This window comes from Gorilla gorilla, chromosome 2, assembly GCF_029281585.2.
Source record: "Gorilla gorilla gorilla isolate KB3781 chromosome 2, NHGRI_mGorGor1-v2.1_pri, whole genome shotgun sequence".
NCBI classification, from domain to species: Eukaryota; Metazoa; Chordata; class Mammalia; order Primates; family Hominidae; genus Gorilla; species Gorilla gorilla.
Genome location: NC_086017.1, coordinates 140,694,119 through 140,712,141, shown reverse-complemented (window position 1 = coordinate 140,712,141; position 18,023 = coordinate 140,694,119). Strand labels below are relative to the sequence as shown.

General features: G+C 52.8%; 1 protein-coding gene across 24 annotated transcripts in view; it reads right to left on the bottom strand.

Moving 5' to 3' along the window:
* Positions 1 to 938: 938 nt before the first annotated feature.
* Positions 939 to 18,023, bottom strand: part of LOC101133243 (intraflagellar transport protein 122 homolog) — a 79,921-nt gene continuing 62,836 nt past the window's right edge. For 8 of the 24 annotated variants that reach the window (XM_063704147.1, XM_063704153.1, XM_063704145.1 and 5 more), the window contains 10 exons: positions 17,089 to 17,191; positions 14,956 to 15,096; positions 13,743 to 13,840; positions 9,076 to 9,176; positions 6,932 to 7,097; positions 5,886 to 5,997; positions 3,685 to 3,810; positions 2,101 to 2,180; positions 1,555 to 1,719; positions 939 to 1,111 (listed from right to left, as the gene is read on the bottom strand). In XM_063704147.1, coding sequence (XP_063560217.1) covers positions 1,022 to 1,111; positions 1,555 to 1,719; positions 2,101 to 2,180; positions 3,685 to 3,810; positions 5,886 to 5,997; positions 6,932 to 7,097; positions 9,076 to 9,176; positions 13,743 to 13,840; positions 14,956 to 15,096; positions 17,089 to 17,191 — 1,182 coding nt within the window. In that variant the 3' untranslated portion in view covers positions 939 to 1,021. Of the gene's footprint in view, positions 1,112 to 1,554; positions 1,720 to 2,100; positions 2,191 to 2,739; positions 2,839 to 3,218; positions 3,331 to 3,476; positions 3,560 to 3,645; positions 3,811 to 5,885; positions 6,086 to 6,931; positions 7,098 to 9,075; positions 9,177 to 13,742; positions 13,841 to 14,668; positions 14,788 to 14,955; positions 15,097 to 17,088; positions 17,192 to 18,023 lie in introns of those variants that run through there. The other 16 variants (XM_063704148.1, XM_063704146.1, XM_063704154.1 and 13 more) reach the window with 11 other exon arrangements.

Sequence of the window (18,023 nt, the reverse complement as noted above, 5' to 3'; positions counted from 1 at the left end):
CTGGACACATCATGGGCCACCCCTCCCAGGGCTGGAGGCAGCCCCTGGGCCCTGGCAACCCCCTTCCCAGCCCCACTGGAAATCATAACCCTTCCTTCACAGGGCTGCTGAGAGGCTTGAGACAGCATGGAACGTGGCTGGTGCCAAAAACGTCCCCAATACATGTGAGTTCTCCTTAGCTTCTGTGTGCTGTTCCTTCCACACCCTCAAGCTGTTGGACTGGACACCAGTGATGCCTGAGGGAACGGACCTTGGCAGTCTGGAATCTCAAACGGAAACCCCCTGCTTAAGGAGCTGTTCCAAAGGGAAGAGTCTCCACTGGGCTGGGGCTGCTCTGTGGGGCTGGGGAAGGTGGATGGAAGAGGGCAGCTCCAGGGCCTGGACAGGAGCCTTGACTGGGCTACCAAACAGGAGCCTTTTTTAAAACTCCTGCCATCTTCTTTGGACCCAGGTATTTTCTTTTGTCAAGATGGATCCCCGTTAAATCAAAATAAATAAACAAAAAAACTCCCTGCTCCCCTACCCCTTTCTATATTGCCATTTTGATTAAATGTTAAGAGCACACAAATGTAATGTTCCTTTCAAATTAGAAACAGGTGCACTTTTGCATACGGAAATTAAGTTGCAGACAATAAGAAGATTTGCTAAAATGTAGATGCTGATGAAAATAAGGAGCCCTTTTGTAATTATTGAGGCAATCTGTTGGCAAAATGTACATGTTAACGGTCTGACAGATCGGCGGACTCCAGCAGGCTGCCACGAACAACTCGGAGCCGTTCTGAAAGTAACAGATTTTTTTCCTTAGAAAATATATGTACATTCTCTTCCTCATCTCCTGGTGCTATTTACAAGGCATGAAATGCCATAAATAGGAATTCCGTGGTTACACAAGGCCCCCCCCACAAAACACAAACTTCATCTGGGCAAGAAACACATTCTGACAGTTTAACTCTTTATTCTCCTTCACAGCCCAGCAGACCCCAAGGCGGGCAGAGGGTGCAGGCCATCCCCAGGATGCTGGTCATGGGCCAGGGTCGTCCTTGCACCTGCGGCAGTAGGGGCAGCAGCCATGCTGAAGCACCAGCAACTCATAGTCCTCAGAATGGAACATCTAAGGGAAGACAGCCGTAAGCCCAGGCTGAAGCCCTAGTGCTCATCAGCCCTATGCCTGGGGCCAGGACACACTGCCTCTCAAGGGGAGGGGGCTTGGCAGTGGTCAGGGCTGGACACGGACCTGCAGCACCTTTGTTTGAGGGCTGGAAGGGGAGATGGGAGGGGGCTGTGGGGTTTCTTGTTTTCTGAGTGAAGGTCAAAGGCACATCAAGCTTGCTGGGCCCCCTGGATTTGGGGAGGATGTGGACAGCGCAGGGGCCAGTGAAGTCCACTTTAGATGCACATGGAATGCAAGCAGGGGAGAGGACAGACAAGCCTCTGTCCCAACTTGGAGTCATGGATGTGCCCCTCCTCCCAGGGGCCACGCCTCCCAGAGGGACATTTGGGCAAAGGAAAAGTGGCCAAGAGAAGCACACGTGAGCTACCAGGGTGGCCACCTACCTGGAAGCAGGAGGGGCACATGGTAATGGAGGCGTCAGGCAGCAGTGAGCGGAAGTATTGCCACCTCAGGGGTGGGGGCCATCGCTTGATGAGGACATCCCGGCGGCTCATGGAGCGCAGCACCAGCCGGCTCACCACCACTGGCACGAACTCTGAGCCACCTTGCTGCAGGGTGGGCGGGAAGGAGGCACAGTGTCCTCACTCAGCCACAGTGAGACATCTGTGTGGATTATGATCCTGGAATCTTTGGCAGTGGTGAGAGAGGACCTGCTTCCTAAACCCAGGTGACCCCAACAGTGGCAAGCTCCTCCCACCAGAGCTGAAGCTGCCTCCCTGTCCACAGACCTGCGCCCTTGGCCATGGTCCCTCGGGGGCAGCCATGGCTCCCACACCCCACAGGAAGGGGTCCTGCCCCTCCCTTGTGCCACCACATCTGGAAGTTCTGGCCAATTCTCCTCCACCACTGCACTAGCTGAGGGTCCCCATGTGCACAGGAGAAGGGATGGAGGCTGCCCTCCTGCAGGTCACCCAGAGAGACACCCTCACCTCAAAGCTCAGCTTAGCTGTGAACGGGTCCTCATCTCCGATGGAGTCCTTGGTCTCCACTAGCCGCAGAATCTGGGAGCCTGGAGGGATCTGGTCAAGGATGGAATCAGAAGCAGAGATGGAGACAGACCCTAGCCTCCACCCTACACCCCTGTGTGAAGACTCAAGGGCAGCCAGGCCAGTGGAACGGTTTTCCAGGTGGAGGAACAGAGGGGGCTCAGGCCAAGGAATCAGAAGGAAGGGACTCTGCTGGCCCTGCTGCCCTCACCCATTCCCCTCGCAGGCCACACACACCATAGCTCCCAGGGCCAGTGGGAAGCACATGCGGGCCCTGTGAGCCGCTGCGGGTAGGCACGGAGGGGATGGGCCCAGGGATCCTGGAGAAACATTCAGTGGCTGCTGGGGGTCTGCGGGCACTTGTGATGGAGCAGACAGGGGCGAGAGCCCCTGCTGACCCCAGGGCGGGTCAGACTCACCTGTAGGTCCCCGGAAACCGCCCCTCTCCCACAGTGGTGGGGCTGGTAACAGAGGCCAGCAGGGGTCCTGCAGGGAGGCCCAGGACATGGGGACTGCTGGTACCAAGTTGGAGTGGGCACAGCACCCACCTGCCAGCACCATAGCACATATCATCTGTGGCACCTGAGGGAGCCTGGGTGGCAGAGATGGGTCCGTCTTTCCTTCAGCAAGCAGCTCTCTGAGCTTCCCTCCTCCCAGTGTGGCCCCTCGGGGTGGCAGCACCTGGGAGCTCCAAGAAAGGCAGGCTCACAGCCCCCAGGCCTGCAGACTCAGTCAGTGCAAGGGAGCGAGGCCTCAGGCCACGTGTGTGCTGTTCCCTGCCAGAAGCCCCTCCCATGTCCAGCCTGCAAGTGTGGCCTGCCCTGGACAACTGCCCTGGTGCATCCTCCTGGCCAAGGGGCAGCCTGAGCTGTGCTCCGGGGCTTTCACTGCCACAGCTGAGAGGAAAGCTGGCTGTTTCTGGGGGCTATAAGGCTGAGGGGATGTGGGGCTGGCACTGCTCCTGACATCTCTGTGTTATGGGGGCACCACGGTGCTGCCAAAGAATGAAGTTGCCCAGAGGACAGTGCGGCCAAGAGAGGCAGAGCCAGCCTGTGACTGACCAGACTGAGCGCTGGGCCAGGAAGCTTCCTCTCCTGCTTGGGGCTTCCTTGCACACGCTTTGCTTGTTCAGCTTGTCAGTTTTGGACTCTGTCACTTGCATGCAAAAGTGACCTGAGTGGAAGAGATGGGGGCCAACACCGACATCATGTCCCATGTTGGCTATGTAGGAGCTATGCACAGACAGAGGCACAGCCAGTGCCTTTTAGGGGTCAGGGGAGGGTGGGAGACCCACACGGGAAGACCAAGGTGCCACTTACCACTTCTGGGTCCTTAGGCCCTGGCCAGCTGTCTGCCCATCTCTGATCCCTGTCCCTGTCCCATGTGGGCCTCTCCAATCTCTCTGGGAACACAGGGCCAGGCTCAGCATGGCCCGTGATCCCCTGGGACTGGGCCCTCCTACTTCCCGCCTGTCCCCAGACCCCTCACACAGCCGCACACACAGGCTCTGGCCAAGGGCACGGATACTGTTGTTTGCAATCTCTAGCTGTCTGTCATCCCGCTTGGGTCTCAGCACCTCCAGGTCGATGAGGGAGATGGCTTCTTCATCAGTGATCCCTTCCTCCAGGTAGAACTCAACCAGGTGTAGCACGTCTGGAGGGCATGGAGAAAGGGCTGAGGGGGCTGGAGGCCTTGCAAAGGACTTGCCGCCAGGCAGGTGGGGTGACCACAGAGTTGCTTCTCAACCCACTGGCAGCTTCACCAAAAGCAAGAAGAGGCAGCAGGGGCAGTCTCTGTATGTGTGTGCAGGAGCAGTCTCTGTGTGTGTGTGTGTGTGTGCAGGGGTGGTCTCTGTGTGTGTGCAGGAGCAGTCTGTGTGTGTGTGTGTGTGTGTGTGCAGGGGCAGTCTCTGTGTGTGTGTGTGTGTGTGTGCAGGGGTGGTCTCTGTGTGTGTGCAGGAGCAGTCTGTGTGTGTGTGTGTGTGTGTGTGTGCAGGGGCAGTTTCTGTGTGTGTGTGTGCAGGGGCAGTCTCTGTGTGTGTGTGCAGGGGCAGTCTGTGTGTGTGTGTAGGGGCAGTCTGTGTGTGTGTGTAGGGGCAGTCTCTGTGTGCAGAGGCAGTCTCTGTGTGTGTGCAGGGGCAGTCTCCGTGTGTGTGTGCAGGAGCGGTCTCTGTGTGTCTGTGTGCAGGGGCAGTCTCTGTGTGTGTGTGCAGGTGCAGTCTCTGTGTGCAGGGGCAGTCTCTGTGTGTGTGTGTGTGTGTGTGTGTGTGCAGGAGCAATCTGTGTGTGTGCAGGGGCAGTCTCTGTGTGTGTGCGGAGGCAGTCTGTGTGTGCGCGCAGGGGCAGTCTCTGTGTGTGTGCGGAGGCAGTCTCCGTGTGTGTGCAGGGGCAGTCTCCATGTGTGTGTGCAGGGGCGGTCTCTGTCTGTGTGCAGGGGCGGTCTCTGTGTGTGTGTGCAGGGGCAGTCTCTGTGTGTGTGCAGGGGCAGTCTCTGTGTGTGTGTGTGTGTGCAGGGGTAGTCTGTGTGTGTGTGCAGGGGCAGTCTCTGTGTGCAGGGGCAGTCTCTGTGTGTGTGTGCAGGGGCAGTCTGTGTGCAGGGGATGTCTCTGTGTGTGTGTGCAGGGGCAGTCTCTGTGTGTGTGTGCAGGGGCAGTCTCTGTGTGTGTGTGCAGGGGCAGTCTGTGTGTGTGTGTGCAGGAGCAGTCTCTCTGTGTGTGTAGGGGCAGTCCCTGTGTGTGTGCGCAGGGGCAGTCTGTGTGTGTGTGTGTGTGCAGCGGTAGTCTGTGTGTGTCTGCAGGGGCAGTATCTGTGTTTGTGAGAGCAGGGGCAGTCTCTGTGTTTGTGTGCGCAGGGGCAGTCTCTGTGCATGTCTGCAGGGACAGTCTGTGTGTGTGTGTACGGGGCAGTCTCTGCGTGTGTGTGTCTGCAGGGGCAGTCTCTGTGTGTGTATGTGCAGGGGCAGTCTCTGTGTGTGTGTCGGGGCAGGGGCAGTCTGTGTGTGTGCAGGGGCAGTTTCTGTGTGTGTGTGTGTGCAGGAGCAGTCTCTGTGCAGGGGCAGTCTCTGTGTGTGTACAGGGGCAGTCTGTGTGTGTGTGCGCAGGGGCAGTCTCTCTATGTGTGTGTGCAAGGGCAGTCTCTGTGTGTGTGTGTGTGCAGGGGCAGTCTGTGTGTGCAAGGGCAGTCTCTGTGTGTGTGTGTGCAGGGGCAGTCTGTGTGTGCAAGGGCAGTCTGTGTGTGTGTGTGTGTGTGTGCAGGGGCAGTCTGTATGTGTGTGTGCGTGTGCAGGGGCAGTCTGTGTGTGTGTGCAGGGGCAGTCTGTGTGTGCGTGTGTGTCTGTGTGTGTGCGTGTGGCCTCTGCTCAGCTCCTGGGAAGGGGCTTCTGATCCTCTGTCAACATCAAAGGAGCTGGGCCTTGATAACCTATCTCAGCCTCCTGGTCTGAATGCAAAGCCATCGGACTCTCTTCCTGGGGCATTTGGTTACGTATAGCCCTGCGCCAGGTTCCCAGAGTGGGTGCTTCAGCTTTGGGCAGCAGTGGGTCCTATCTCTGGGAACACCGACAGTGACTCCTTGTGTCAGGCAGGTGGGCGTCAGAGTGTCCTCATTTCATAAACAGGGACATTCAGAGGCCTTTGGCCCTTGCCCAACGTCCTGAGGCCAGAGAGCAGTGGAGTGAGCCTAGCCGTCCACAGGCTGTCCTGCCCACATGCTCAGGATGCAGGGACTCACCGTAGGAAGAGGCGGAGAAGATGAAGGGCTGGCGGCAGTTGATGCAGACGTTGCCCAGGTTGTTGAGCAGCGGGTTGTTGGTGGAGCAGCGGTAGCACAAGGGCACCAACTCCTACAAAACAGCCATGGACTCCCGAGGGGCTGGGGCAGGCACGTGTCCTCCTCCCCCTGGACTCTGGCTTCGGGCCCCTGGGGCCTGGCTGCCAAGAGGAAAGGCCACCCGGGTGGGCAGGCAGGGAAGGGGCGCCAGGCCCTGGGGCTCCATGCCATGGGGAAGCAGGATAAAGGCCTGCCGAAATACCCAAGCCCTGTCACTTGGGTCCCCGTGCCCAAGACACTTGCACAGGCAGCGCTCAACGGCACTTTTCCCCTGGCAGGAATGACAGTGGCCGCTGCCACCATTAGCCAGCATTTACCATGCTCCGGGCACCGTGCGGAGCACGTGGACTATACTGGCTCATTTAGCCTCACAACTACCTGTGGGAAAGGGGGAACCCAAGGTGCAGAAAGATGGAGACAGAGCTAGGAGAAGGTGGAGCCGGGATGTGAACCCAGGTCTGTCTGATGCAAGTCCTTGCTCTGAGCTTGAGGGAGGAGGTGTGAAAGAAGGAAGCTGGCTGGGTTGAAGGAATGTGGGTTGGGAGTGTGGGGTAGATTTGCTGGAGAACTACAGCCTGGTTCCAGAAAGGGCAGAGGTTTCTAGAGTAAGAGTCAGCTCTGGGGCCAGGCCTGGGGTAAAGGCAGATCCACCTGGGCACAGAGGTGTGGGGCTTGCCTAGGGGAGGGCAAGGAGCAAGGGAGGCCAGGCTGAGGGCTGAGGCTGGGGCCGGGGGCTATGAGCGGGCGCCAGGTGGACTGCGGGGAGAACAGGAGGTGGACAGGAAGCACAGGGGAGATGACATGGCCAGGCTTGAGCGGGGGGCACAGAGCCTAGAGGGAGCTGCAGCTGTCTCTCTTCAAACGGAACCCAGGCCAGGCAAGAAGGCATGAGATGGCCTCAAGGGAGAGGAGGAGAAGCCACCTGCCCAAGGGTGCTGCATCCTCACCTCACTGTCGTGGAAGGGCTTGGCGCGGATGGTCAGGGTACCCAGCTCAATGGACTTTTGGAATCTGGCAGGGATGTACAGGCCACGCAGCTTGTCATAGGCATGCCGGGCCAGCCTGTAGGCACCGAGGGCCTTGCTCTGCTTGGCCAAGGTGAAGAGTATTTTCCTGCCGTGAACAGGGTTAAGGACAGCAGGGGCAACACCAGGCCCAGGAGCTGGCACTGCCTGTCCTTGGAGTGAGCCCCAGGCTGGAACACAGCTCGTGCTGGTGCCGGGAAGGCAGAGGAAGGACCGTAAGGAAGGCTCTGTGCGCTTGTGAGAGGTGAGTGTACTTCTCGGATGGCAAGGCCCAGGAATTTTTCCAAAGATAAAAACAGCGTAGTTTCCATTAATACTTTAACCTTGCTTAGCATCTCTGGGCCTGCTGATGGCTCATCTTGTACCCTGACTAGGCCAAAATGGCTCTTCCTGCCTTACCAAACCTGCCAGCCAGGCCCTCCTAGGATGCCTGGCACAAAGGGCACTCTGCTCTCACCCTGCCAGGTGGGGCCTGGTCCAGACTCCCTGGGGAGCCACCCTCAACCCTGCTCTGAGGACCCTGGGTGTACCCCACTCTGTCTGCACACCCTTCCCCGAGGGCCCGGTGGGCAGTTTCTGAGCGGCAGCCTCGCCTGTGCTCTGGGGCCCCCTGGAAGCTCCTCAGCCAGAGGCTGACAAGCCTTTGTGCTCTCCTCTCAGGTCACCTCTGATGTTGGCTGCCCCCAGGCCCTCCTGCCCTTCCTCCCACATCTCTCCCAGTGTTCCTGCTCCTGCCGTCTGCAGTGCAGCCCCGTCCACTTCAGCAGTTCTGTGGAGAGTTTCCTTCTGTGTCTCCAGCATGACTCCTCAAAGTCAGGGACTGTCAGGAGCCATTTCCAGGTCCCCAGGGGATGGCACAGGGTAAGGATCGGGGTAGAGGTTCCATCAAGCTGTTGACTCAAACAGAACTTGCTGGAAAGGATGAGTACAGGTGCTCAGCCCCCACAGGCATAGCCCTGACTGTTCCTATGGAGAAAGACAGAGACGCATGCAGCAGAGGTCTGACTCCAGGAAGGCACCCCTTGATTTGAGGGTGTTTCCCCTGAAATGTACATAACGGGCCTGGAATCCTCTAGCGAGGCCAATTCTTACAACAAGGAGCTCTGGGTCTTCTCCAGTGGAGTGGGTTTTCCTTACAGAGGGAAGGTGGGGCTGCGGCTGGGAAGGAGCTGAGAGTACAGTGAGATTTAGAAAAGAACAGGGACAATTATGTCTCCTGACATCCAAGACCTTAAAAATCTGGATCACTGCCTGGTAATGATCCAGTATCTGGCTGCACAGGCCCTTCAGGCACCTGCTCTGCTTATGGCACCACTGTGGCCCTCGATGGCTACAGAAGAGAGGAAAACCCAAAGGTAGGCTCTCAGGCCTTGGGTCCTGCTGCCTCTCCGGCCCCTCCCACCCAGGGTCCCCTCACCCCCTCCCACATGCCTTGCTTGCCTCTCCATATGCTGGGTCCTCCCCTGGAACATCCACTTGGCCATCTTCCCTGGCTGCCTCAGCTTGCATGATGGACATCACCTCCTCCAGGTAAACTTCCCCGACCATGGCCCTGACCTCAGCTTCATTCCACCCTCAGACACAGCACACATACACCAAACCAGACCCTAACTTGTGACCTCCCTCTTTGATGGCAGCTTTGCCACCTGGTGCCTGGCCCAGGGCTTGGGGCACAGAAGGTGCTATGTATACCTGGGCTGAACAAACACTCCCTCCTCCCCAGTCTGGAGAAGTGGCCAAGGTTCCAAGCCCGAAGGCCTGGTGCTTCTTCCATTTCAGTCACACCCTCATCTGTGGGTTCTAGGAGGGATTGGGACCGTGTGTTGGCCAGAGACCCACTGCTGGGTTCAGCTCAGAGAGCCCTGAAAACTCATCTTCTCTTGGCCTGGGCCCCTGGGCCTCCCTGCTGAGCCTCTATAGCCAAACAGCAGCGGGAGGGTGAGTTCTCTCTCTTCCCTGAGGGTTGCTGAGAGAGGAAGGTTCTGCCAGGAAAGTGCTCTGGAAGGAATTTCTTGGGGCCATTAGACAAGAACGGTGGGACGGGGGAGGGATAAGAGAAAGGATACACTTTAGAGATGCCCGAGGGGGTGTCCTTGGGCAGGCTGTGCAGCAGGAACCTGGAGATGTTGAAAAGAGTTTCAGGACGATGGACACTGAACGGATCTTCCTGCAGTGAGAGAAAAGCAAACAGGGATTGAGTTCCTCAACTGAACTGCTGCTGGGCCAGGCCAAAAGGCAGACACCAATAATTCTGAGTGACATCAACAAGAGCGTCTCTGATTATTGAGCACCTACTGTGTGCTGGGCGCCATATAGCCACTGTCTCATCTGGTCTTTAACATAATAACCTTGTGGTATGCATTTTTATCCTCACAGTACTGATGAGGAAACCGACACCTAGATAGATGATTTGCCCAAGTCACCAACTAGAACAGAGCTGAGCTGCTATTCAAACCCAGGTCTGATTCCAAAGCCCAAGAATGTCTTTCTTCCAAGCTGTACTGCCTCTGGAGTTGGTAATTATTCCATTTCTCTGAACTACTCAAGTTGTCTCCAATTAGCTCTAAAAGAGAAGACCTTCTATGCAGCTTAGGACATAACCACTGATTCATATAAGCCTGTCTTTCAACAGAGGCATTTAGCCCTCTCCAGCATGAACCCACATGCCTCTTCTGTGCTTTCCAACAGCAGCTTGACTGATGTGCCACCAAACGAGCACACATGCGGAGTTCCTCAACTGCTGACCCATTTCCCTGGCTCCTGGCATAGGCACTAACAGGAGGCAGTTAGCACACATTAGTGATTGGTCTTCGTACCTAGAGGCTGCCAGAAGCTCAGCAGACAAATAAGGAATTTTCTATGTGAGGGTCTACAAAAGGTTAAGAATACCTTATTTTGAAGGCATCTGGCACACTGTATATAAACTGAGATTGCCCATTTCTAATAAAGCTTTAGATGGTGAGGATTACAGCAGGCCAGTAACTCCTCTTTCTTGTGAGCACTTAAGAAGGGTCTTGTGAGGCCCTACTCATCACTGAGCCACCAAAGCTTAACCCCTAATTGGTCTGAACTCCTGCGGACTCACTTTGCTCTACACTTCTTCAGTTCAGAGCTTAGCATTTTCTATTTAGTTCACACATAAATTTCTATACCTTTTGTTAGCTCCAAGAACCCAAGAAAACCTGAGACCACATCCTTTCCAGGGTAAGAACAAGATGAACTCTGCCTGTGGTTCTACTGCACTAGGTAGGGAAGCTAAGTAACGTCCCAGAGAGAATAGGTAGGAGGGGAGTCCTTTCCTCTGGGAAAGATGCCATGTATCCAGGAAGGACCTGAACTTCCCTTTCCAGTCTTGCCCTGAATCAGTGCTGCTCTGCTGGGCCCTGGATGCTGAACCACAAACTACCACTCACCTCCAGGCCTTTGCACAGGCTGTGACCTTTGCCACAAACACCCTTCCTAATCCTCCTCCACTTCACTTGCCCCATTTTTACTTCTCTCCCTCCTTCTGGCTGAGAGGACACCTCCTCCAGGAAGTCTCTTCACAGGCCTCTAAACGTTTCCCCTGAGGGATTGTCCTGTTTGCTAGACTGGGACTGACTGCAGGGACAACGTTTTGTTTACCACTGTGTCACCAGGTCTCATCACAGGGTCTGTCACACAGTAGGCATTTATTGAATGAAGGAATGGCCCAATTAAGAAGATTCAGCTGGGATAAGAGCCAGGGCCCCAGCTGGTCTGAGGCCCCTTAGCTCCTAGTCCCATGTAGGTCCTGGAGCAGAGCTCAGCTGTTAGAGACAGGAGCCCTCAGCCCCATGCCCCAGGTGAGGAAGAGGACAGGGAGCAGCGAGAGAAAAGTCTGAGGGAAGGAGCTGAGAGCCAGGCTCTGGAGTGGCTTGGGCAAACTGAGGCTGAGCTGGGCCCTGACTTCCAGCCTAAGTTGAGTCTGGGCTCCTTTTGTGGTGGTTTCTCTCCAGGTGAGCACCTGATAAAGATGAGGGACCCTGAGGGGGTCTCGTTTCAGGAAAGGCAAAGACTGTAAGGGAAGATGAGGTCCCTTGAGACCACTGACCCTGCTGTGGGAAGAGATGTAACACTAGACTGACGGCATGCACAGAGCCTGTCAGGAGTCCTTCTTGCCAGACTTTCCCAAGAGGCAAAAAATGTGCTGAGAGGTCAGCACAGATTAGAGGGAAAGAAATGCCCAAGGTGGAAGGCAGGGCATTTGAGAGGTCAAAGAACTGCGGGAAGGCTGGGCGTGGTGGCTCATGCCTGTAATCCCAGTGCTCTGGGAGGCTCAGGCAGGAGGATCACTTGAGTCCAGCAGTTTGAGGCTGCCATGAGCTATGATCATGCCACTGCACTCCACCTTGGGCAACAGAGACCTCATCTCTGAAAAAAGAGAAATGCTAGATGCCCAGCTGGAGGGAGCAGGTCAGGGAAAGCTGGCGTGAAGCCTTGCCTGGAGCAGCAGTAAGGATAGCTGCCACCTAGGGTCACTCTGTGCTAGGTACTCTTCCAATATTAACTTGTCTAATCCTCAAAACAATCCCATCAAGTAGATAGTGCTGTTATCCCTATTTTATAGAGAAAGAAGCTGAAGGCCAGAGAAGGTAAGTAACACAGTGTCATTTGTGTGTGAGGACTCTCGAGTTTACCCACTAAACCAACATAATACCCTGTTTTCTCTAAAAGGAGAGAGGGAGGGAAAGGCTAGGAACACAGGCTCCAGTGCCAGACTACTGAGACTCACATATTGGCTCTGGAATTTGCTGTTTGATAGTAGAATACATTCTTAAATGTGGTTATGTTATACATCATTTCAACGGGCATTTCTCGCTTTATGTATTTTTGCTAATGAGTTATTACTTACTGTTTATTTTAGACTATGCAAATGATGTTAGACAAAAAACAAATTCAAGCAGTTTTCTTATTTGAGTTCAAAATGGGTCATAAAGCAACAGAGACAACTCGTAACATCGACAACGCATTTGGCCCAGGAACTGCTAACGAACATACAGTGCAGTGGTGGTTCAAGAAGTTTTGCAAAGGAGATGAGAGCCTTGAAGATGAGGAGCATAGTGGCCGGCCACTGGAAGTTGACAACAACCGAGAGCAATCATCGAAGCTGATCCTCTCACAACTACAGGAGAAGTTGCCGAAGAACTCAATGTCAACCATTCTACGGTTGTTTGGCATTTGAAGCAAATTGGGAAGGTGAAAAAGCTTGATAAGTGGGTGCCTCATGAGCTGATAGAAAATGAAAATATAGTCGTTTTGAAGTGTTGTCTTCTCTTATTCTATGCAACAACAACAAAACATTTCTCAATCAGATGTGAGGTGTGACAAAAAGTGGACTTTACATGACAACCGTGATGACCAGCTCCATGGCTGGACTGAGAAAAAGCTCCAAAGCAGTTCCCAAAGCCAAACTTGCACCAAAAAAAGGTCATGATCACTGGTGGTCTGCTGCTGGTCTGATCCACTACAGTTTTCTGATCCTGGTGAAATGATTACATTTGAGAAGTATGCTCAGCAAATCGAGGAGATGCACCGAAAACTGCAACACCTGCAGCTGGCACTGGTTCACAGAAAGGGCCCAATTCTTCTCCACCCACCTGACTGCACATCACACAACCAATACTTCAAAAGTTTAATGAATTGGGCTACAAAATTTTGCCTCATCCACAATATTCACCTGACCTCTTGCTAACCAACTACCACTTCTTCAACCATCTCAACAACTTTTTGCAGGGAAAATGCTTCCACAACCAGCAGGATGCAGAAAATGCTTTCCAAGAGTTCGTCGAATCCCAAAGTATGGATTTTTATGCTACAGAAATAAACAGACTTATTTCTCATTGGCAAAAATGTGTTGATCATAATGGTTCCTATTTTGATTAATAAAGATGTGTTTGAGCCTAGTTATAATGATTTAAAATTCAGTCTGAAACCGCAATTATTTTTGCACCAACCAAATAATCTCCGAGACCCCTCTGTCTAGGGCTTCATTCTCATCTGTAAAATGGGGGTGACAGTCCTTCCCTCAAAGTGTGGTTGAAAGGAGGAAATGACTTGATACAATGAAGCCCTCAGTACATTGCCTACTAGGTACTAAGTGCTCAACATCTGTTGGGTGATTGAGGAGATACAGTGGATGAAGAGGCTGTTGACAACCAATCACCTGTTCCCCATTGCCACCAGAGAGATTTAAAATGGCTTTCTCAAAGGAATCAGGGAGTGACTAAAAAGAACTACTTGGGTTTCTGGAGACCAAGCCAACACTCTAGTTTCACAGAGAAGGAAACTGAGGGACAGAGAGGGAAAGTGAATTGCTGAAGAACACACAAATCACTGACAGGGCCAGGGAGGGATCTCGAGCCTTTGGTTAACCTGGGCCTTCGCCCTACTGAAGGAGAGGGCCTCATGGAACTCCCACCCCTCTTGCTGGTTAATGCAGAGTTTCCCCGAGTCATCAAAGCCTGCACTGAGGAACTAGCAAGGCCCATTCCAGCTCTGGATTACAATTCAGAAGCCCACTGCTTGATGCATGGCAGACAAATAGTCAATCAAAGAAACTCAAACTTTTTCTTCCCAGAGGAGATCAAGATTCCTCAGCAGTTCACTGTGACCAGTGGGTTACATTCCATCCAGTCTGCTGCTCTTTAGATATGCCCGGGACCCCTAGCTCAGGAGATGGTACCCTCAGGTGCTGGTGACCCAGCCACCTTACCGTGTGGCGATGGATGGCATGGTAACCATGGTACAGCTCTGCCAAACGCTGGAAGTGGTAGAACTTGCCAAGCATTGTGTCCTTCTGGGCAGGATCTGCTGTGTGCAGCGGGTGGGAGGGGAAACGTGTCAAACAGTGTCTGTGGCTGCCAACTGGCCCCAGGAGGAGGGGCCAGGCAACAGCACTTTTCCCAGCATCAGTTCTCTCACCACACAGTGGCTGTGCCAGGGTGAGGGACAAAGTGTAGTGAGGGGAAAGACACTCTGCTTAGGAGTAGGGCCACTCCCGGATGGTGAATTCTTAGGTGGACAGGGCATAAGGCCAGGGAGTTTGAGGATATTTTTTCCAGATCTCTCACTGCACCCTCCCAGATTGTTCCCCTGGGGGAGCGACAGCTGCAGCAAGACCCAAGATGTGTCGGAAGAGCCTGCTGGGACAAAGGCAGGCAGACACCAACTGTATTCATGCTCATCTTATGCCTCTTCCCTCTGCTGCTCCTATCAGAAGTATAAGGCACTGGCCCGAACAGAAAAATGTGACCTTACACCTAGGCTTGACAATTTTCAAACTGTAAGCATGACTCTGTGAGGCTCCCAGCAACCAAAGGGACCAGGACAAGGGACTCCCACAGGACAGATGGGCATGCAGAGCTCAGGAAGGATTGTGACTTGCTACAAGTCACCTGCAGCTTCCATGCCAGTGTTTTTCCCACCCCTGCATGTGGCCTTGTCCAGTGGAGAAGAACATCTCCTTGTCTCTTCCACTTCCAGGACTCCTTCAGTACATCATGGGAAGTCTTGTGAAAGAAAGCAATATTGAAACTGTTTTCCTGGCTGGGATGAGTAAGAATCTGGAGTGTGTTATTGTAAAGCCATCTCTCGTTCATCTTCTCATTTAATTAAAAAAATTTAAAACCCAGTGCTCACCCAGGTCCAGCTATGGGCTCCCAGGTAGCAGGGGAGAGATATGCTCTGAATTAGCAATGCAGGGCTGGACCTGCCAACCATAACCCCAGGACGGTCCTCATACCATTCTGATGGGCAAACTGGAAAAAGATGATACACCAGATTATGCCACTGCAAGGCAGGCTTATGGACAATACACCCAATAAACAAGCCCAGGGCTTTAATTAAAATGTCCCAGCTCTTCTGATGTTTATCTTGGTGTCAGAGTGGGGCTTGGGAAAACAGTGGTCTGGCTGATGTTTACACACCTTGAGCTATATCGAGGCATTGCATGGACAGCATCCAGTAATAATAGGCAGCATCATTAAACCTGCTCTCCGCCACGGCATTGTTTGTGAGCTGCTCCAGCACCTGGACCGCTTCTCTCTGTCGCCCAGCCTTGTGGAACGCTGTAGGAGCGGTGGAGGGAGGAAAAAAGCACATGCTATTTAGGAAGTCACACAGGAGGCAGGATGGAGCTCTGTGGGGCTTGCACAGGGCTGCTTTGGAAGTAGGACACTCATTGGAGCATCTGCAGTGCTTCGTTGCTGGGATGGCGCTTCTCTAAATAACCAAGGCTACATCCTGGAAAAAGTAAAGTGAGATAAATTCCTTTTTGGCTGGGAAAAGGCGACTGACTTTGAAAAGCATGCAGAAAGGAAAAACTGGAGGGGCCAAATTCCAGGGCAAAGTCTAAGAGTGAAACTTGCTCATCTTCAGTGAGGTTCTGCCCCCTGCTCATTCCAGGGCAAAGTTTTGTGACTCCTAAGGTGATAGAAACAGGACCTGCCACTTTACTGCACTTGGAGGTAAAATGCTTTTGTTGCTAATCACCTCACTGGATCCTCACCACAGACTTATGAAGAAGGAAAATTATCCCCCTTTTTATGAGCAATGAAATGGGCTTTGCGAAATGGAGGTAAAGTGTAACACCCAAAGTCCCAGAACCAAGCCCAACTCAAGTCCTCAGTTTTTCTTCAAATGACTGCTTTTCAATGACCACTTTGAAGGATCTGCCTCAGTTCTCACAACCATTTGTGAAAACAAGCAAAAAAACTCTCAATCGTTCCTATACTGTTTAACAGATATTTTCTGAGTACCTACTACGTGGCCAGCCCCTTGAGATGTTGGTGGCTGCCAGTAAAGCACTCGTAGCCATGACACTTGCCATATGAGAGCACTCAAATGATCCTAATCCTCCGCCTTCAGAGAAGGAGAAGGTCTGGCCTTTGTTCCATTCTCATCTACAACCTCTTGTCTGAGTACCAAGTTACTATGGTGATGGATTCTTGGAAGGGCAGACACAGACAGATGGATAGGTTGATGTGTTTTGCCCAAACATGCAGATACTTCAGCAACTGGGTGCTCTGGAAATGCTGAAGCAGCAGAGAATGCGCTAACCTTCAATGAGGGCTTTCGGTTGAGGGGCTCCAACAGGGAGACATTTGTTCTCCAATGTGTCCGGAGAGGGCAATGGTTACCATATAGAAGCGTAAATCAGATGCTATGGAACATCAAACACCCAACTTCAATTAGAAGGCTAAATAGGCAGCAAAACAGAAAAATCAGGTTCCCCAGTCAGAGACGTACTGGTCCAATTCTGGCTCTGCTGCTGACTAGATTTGTGACTTGGCATGGCACATTTAGCCTCTTCGTCCTTGCACAGCTGTTGGCAAGATTCAAGGTTACATAGGTTAAGTGCTCAGCCAGGGCCTGACACAGAGAGGGAAGTCAACTTTAAAAAATATGATTAATAACATCAGCGAAAGTTCTATACTTGCTTTGACTCCTATTTCAGATGCTGTTGTACGCTGTGTGCAGCCCATTTTACCAACAGAAATCTTGAGGAGCAGAAGTCACCCGTTTATCTGAGCCAGAAATAGAAGCTGAGTTTCTATTCTCAGTAGAGGTGAGACCATGCCTCACACTGTGTGGCAGTCCTCCCTTATTGTCCTCATGGCACCCTGGCTCACATTACCTCCCTGCCACTTCCTAGCTATGAAACTTCAGGCAAATTTCTTCACCTCTTTAACCTTCAGTTTTCTCATCTGCAAAATGGGAATAATAATGATGGTAGCTATACCATAGGGCTGTTGCGAGGATTAAACGGGAAGATACACTGCAGTGCACAGCACTTTGCTCAGTAACCACAGAGGCTTGGAGAGGAGGCAGCACCTCTTAAGGGCCTGTGGCAAGTGAGTGTGGCCCAGGAGGGTGAGACTCCAAAGCCAATGGTCTTTCCATGCTCCACAGTCTTTCACCACCAAACAATCACATCCCCAGGATGAAGTCATCTATCTTGGGATCTACAGATGGGAAGGGCTTGGTAGCCTTCCTGAAATGTATGTCTTGGCAGTAACTTCTCCTGCTCCTTCTAGAAGGTGACAGTCTGTGTTGCCTACCTTTCTGGGCTTCCTCAAAGCGATCGTTCTCTGCTAGCCACTGAGCATACGGCACGTAGATGTCATCCTTAAACTCAGGATGCTTCTCACCCAAAGCAAAGGCCTGGGGGAAGGAGCAAATGAAGTCTTAATAAAGCTGCCCCTGCAGCCCCCATGAAAACACTGTACTTGGCTGAATCCATTAGGGACATCATATTTTGCCAGCCTGACAACTCAGAGGGGGAGAGTGCCTCCCCCAAAAAACTACCCACAGAAATGCAAAAACAAATCAGCTCTTCGAAAACAAAAGGCAATTAACAGCAATATGCAAGCGACTGGATTCAGTAACAACACAGTCTGTTTCTGGACCACAGAAGCAGCACAGAATCGGAAACATTTTATTTTGAGGGTTTGCGTGGGCTCCTGTAGTGCTGCAAACAGATTTCTTTTAATTGCGGGCGACACCTAAGGAAACAGAATTGACATTATCATCATCACCACTTCTTATCAGTTGTCAAAGATGACTGTGGGCTTCGTGCTATATGGACCCACTGACTGCTTCTCACCTAAGCCCCAGAACCACCTGTCAGGCCAGGAGAACCGGACATGAGCCATGGGGAGAAAGTCTGCCTGATGCACAGCGAAGTCTGAGTCATTCTAAGATGCTCTAATCTATGCTGCTTGGGAAATCTAATAAATTTCTCTTGAGAAGCCACCATTGCCTCTGTCCCTAGCCCCACCTTTTCTCATGAGTGACCTCATCACCTCACCAATGGAGCTGTTCAGAGAGCAGACAACAGTCAGACGGCTCCTCTCAGTGAAGGCTTTGCTTTCACTCTAAAATGGACCATGATGGGTGGGTGGGTGAGTCGGGGGAGGATCTTGGCACAGCTCCTAATCCTCTCGGGGATGGATTTCTCTGCAGGGAACAGGGAGCCAGTGAGCTGGAGGGTGGG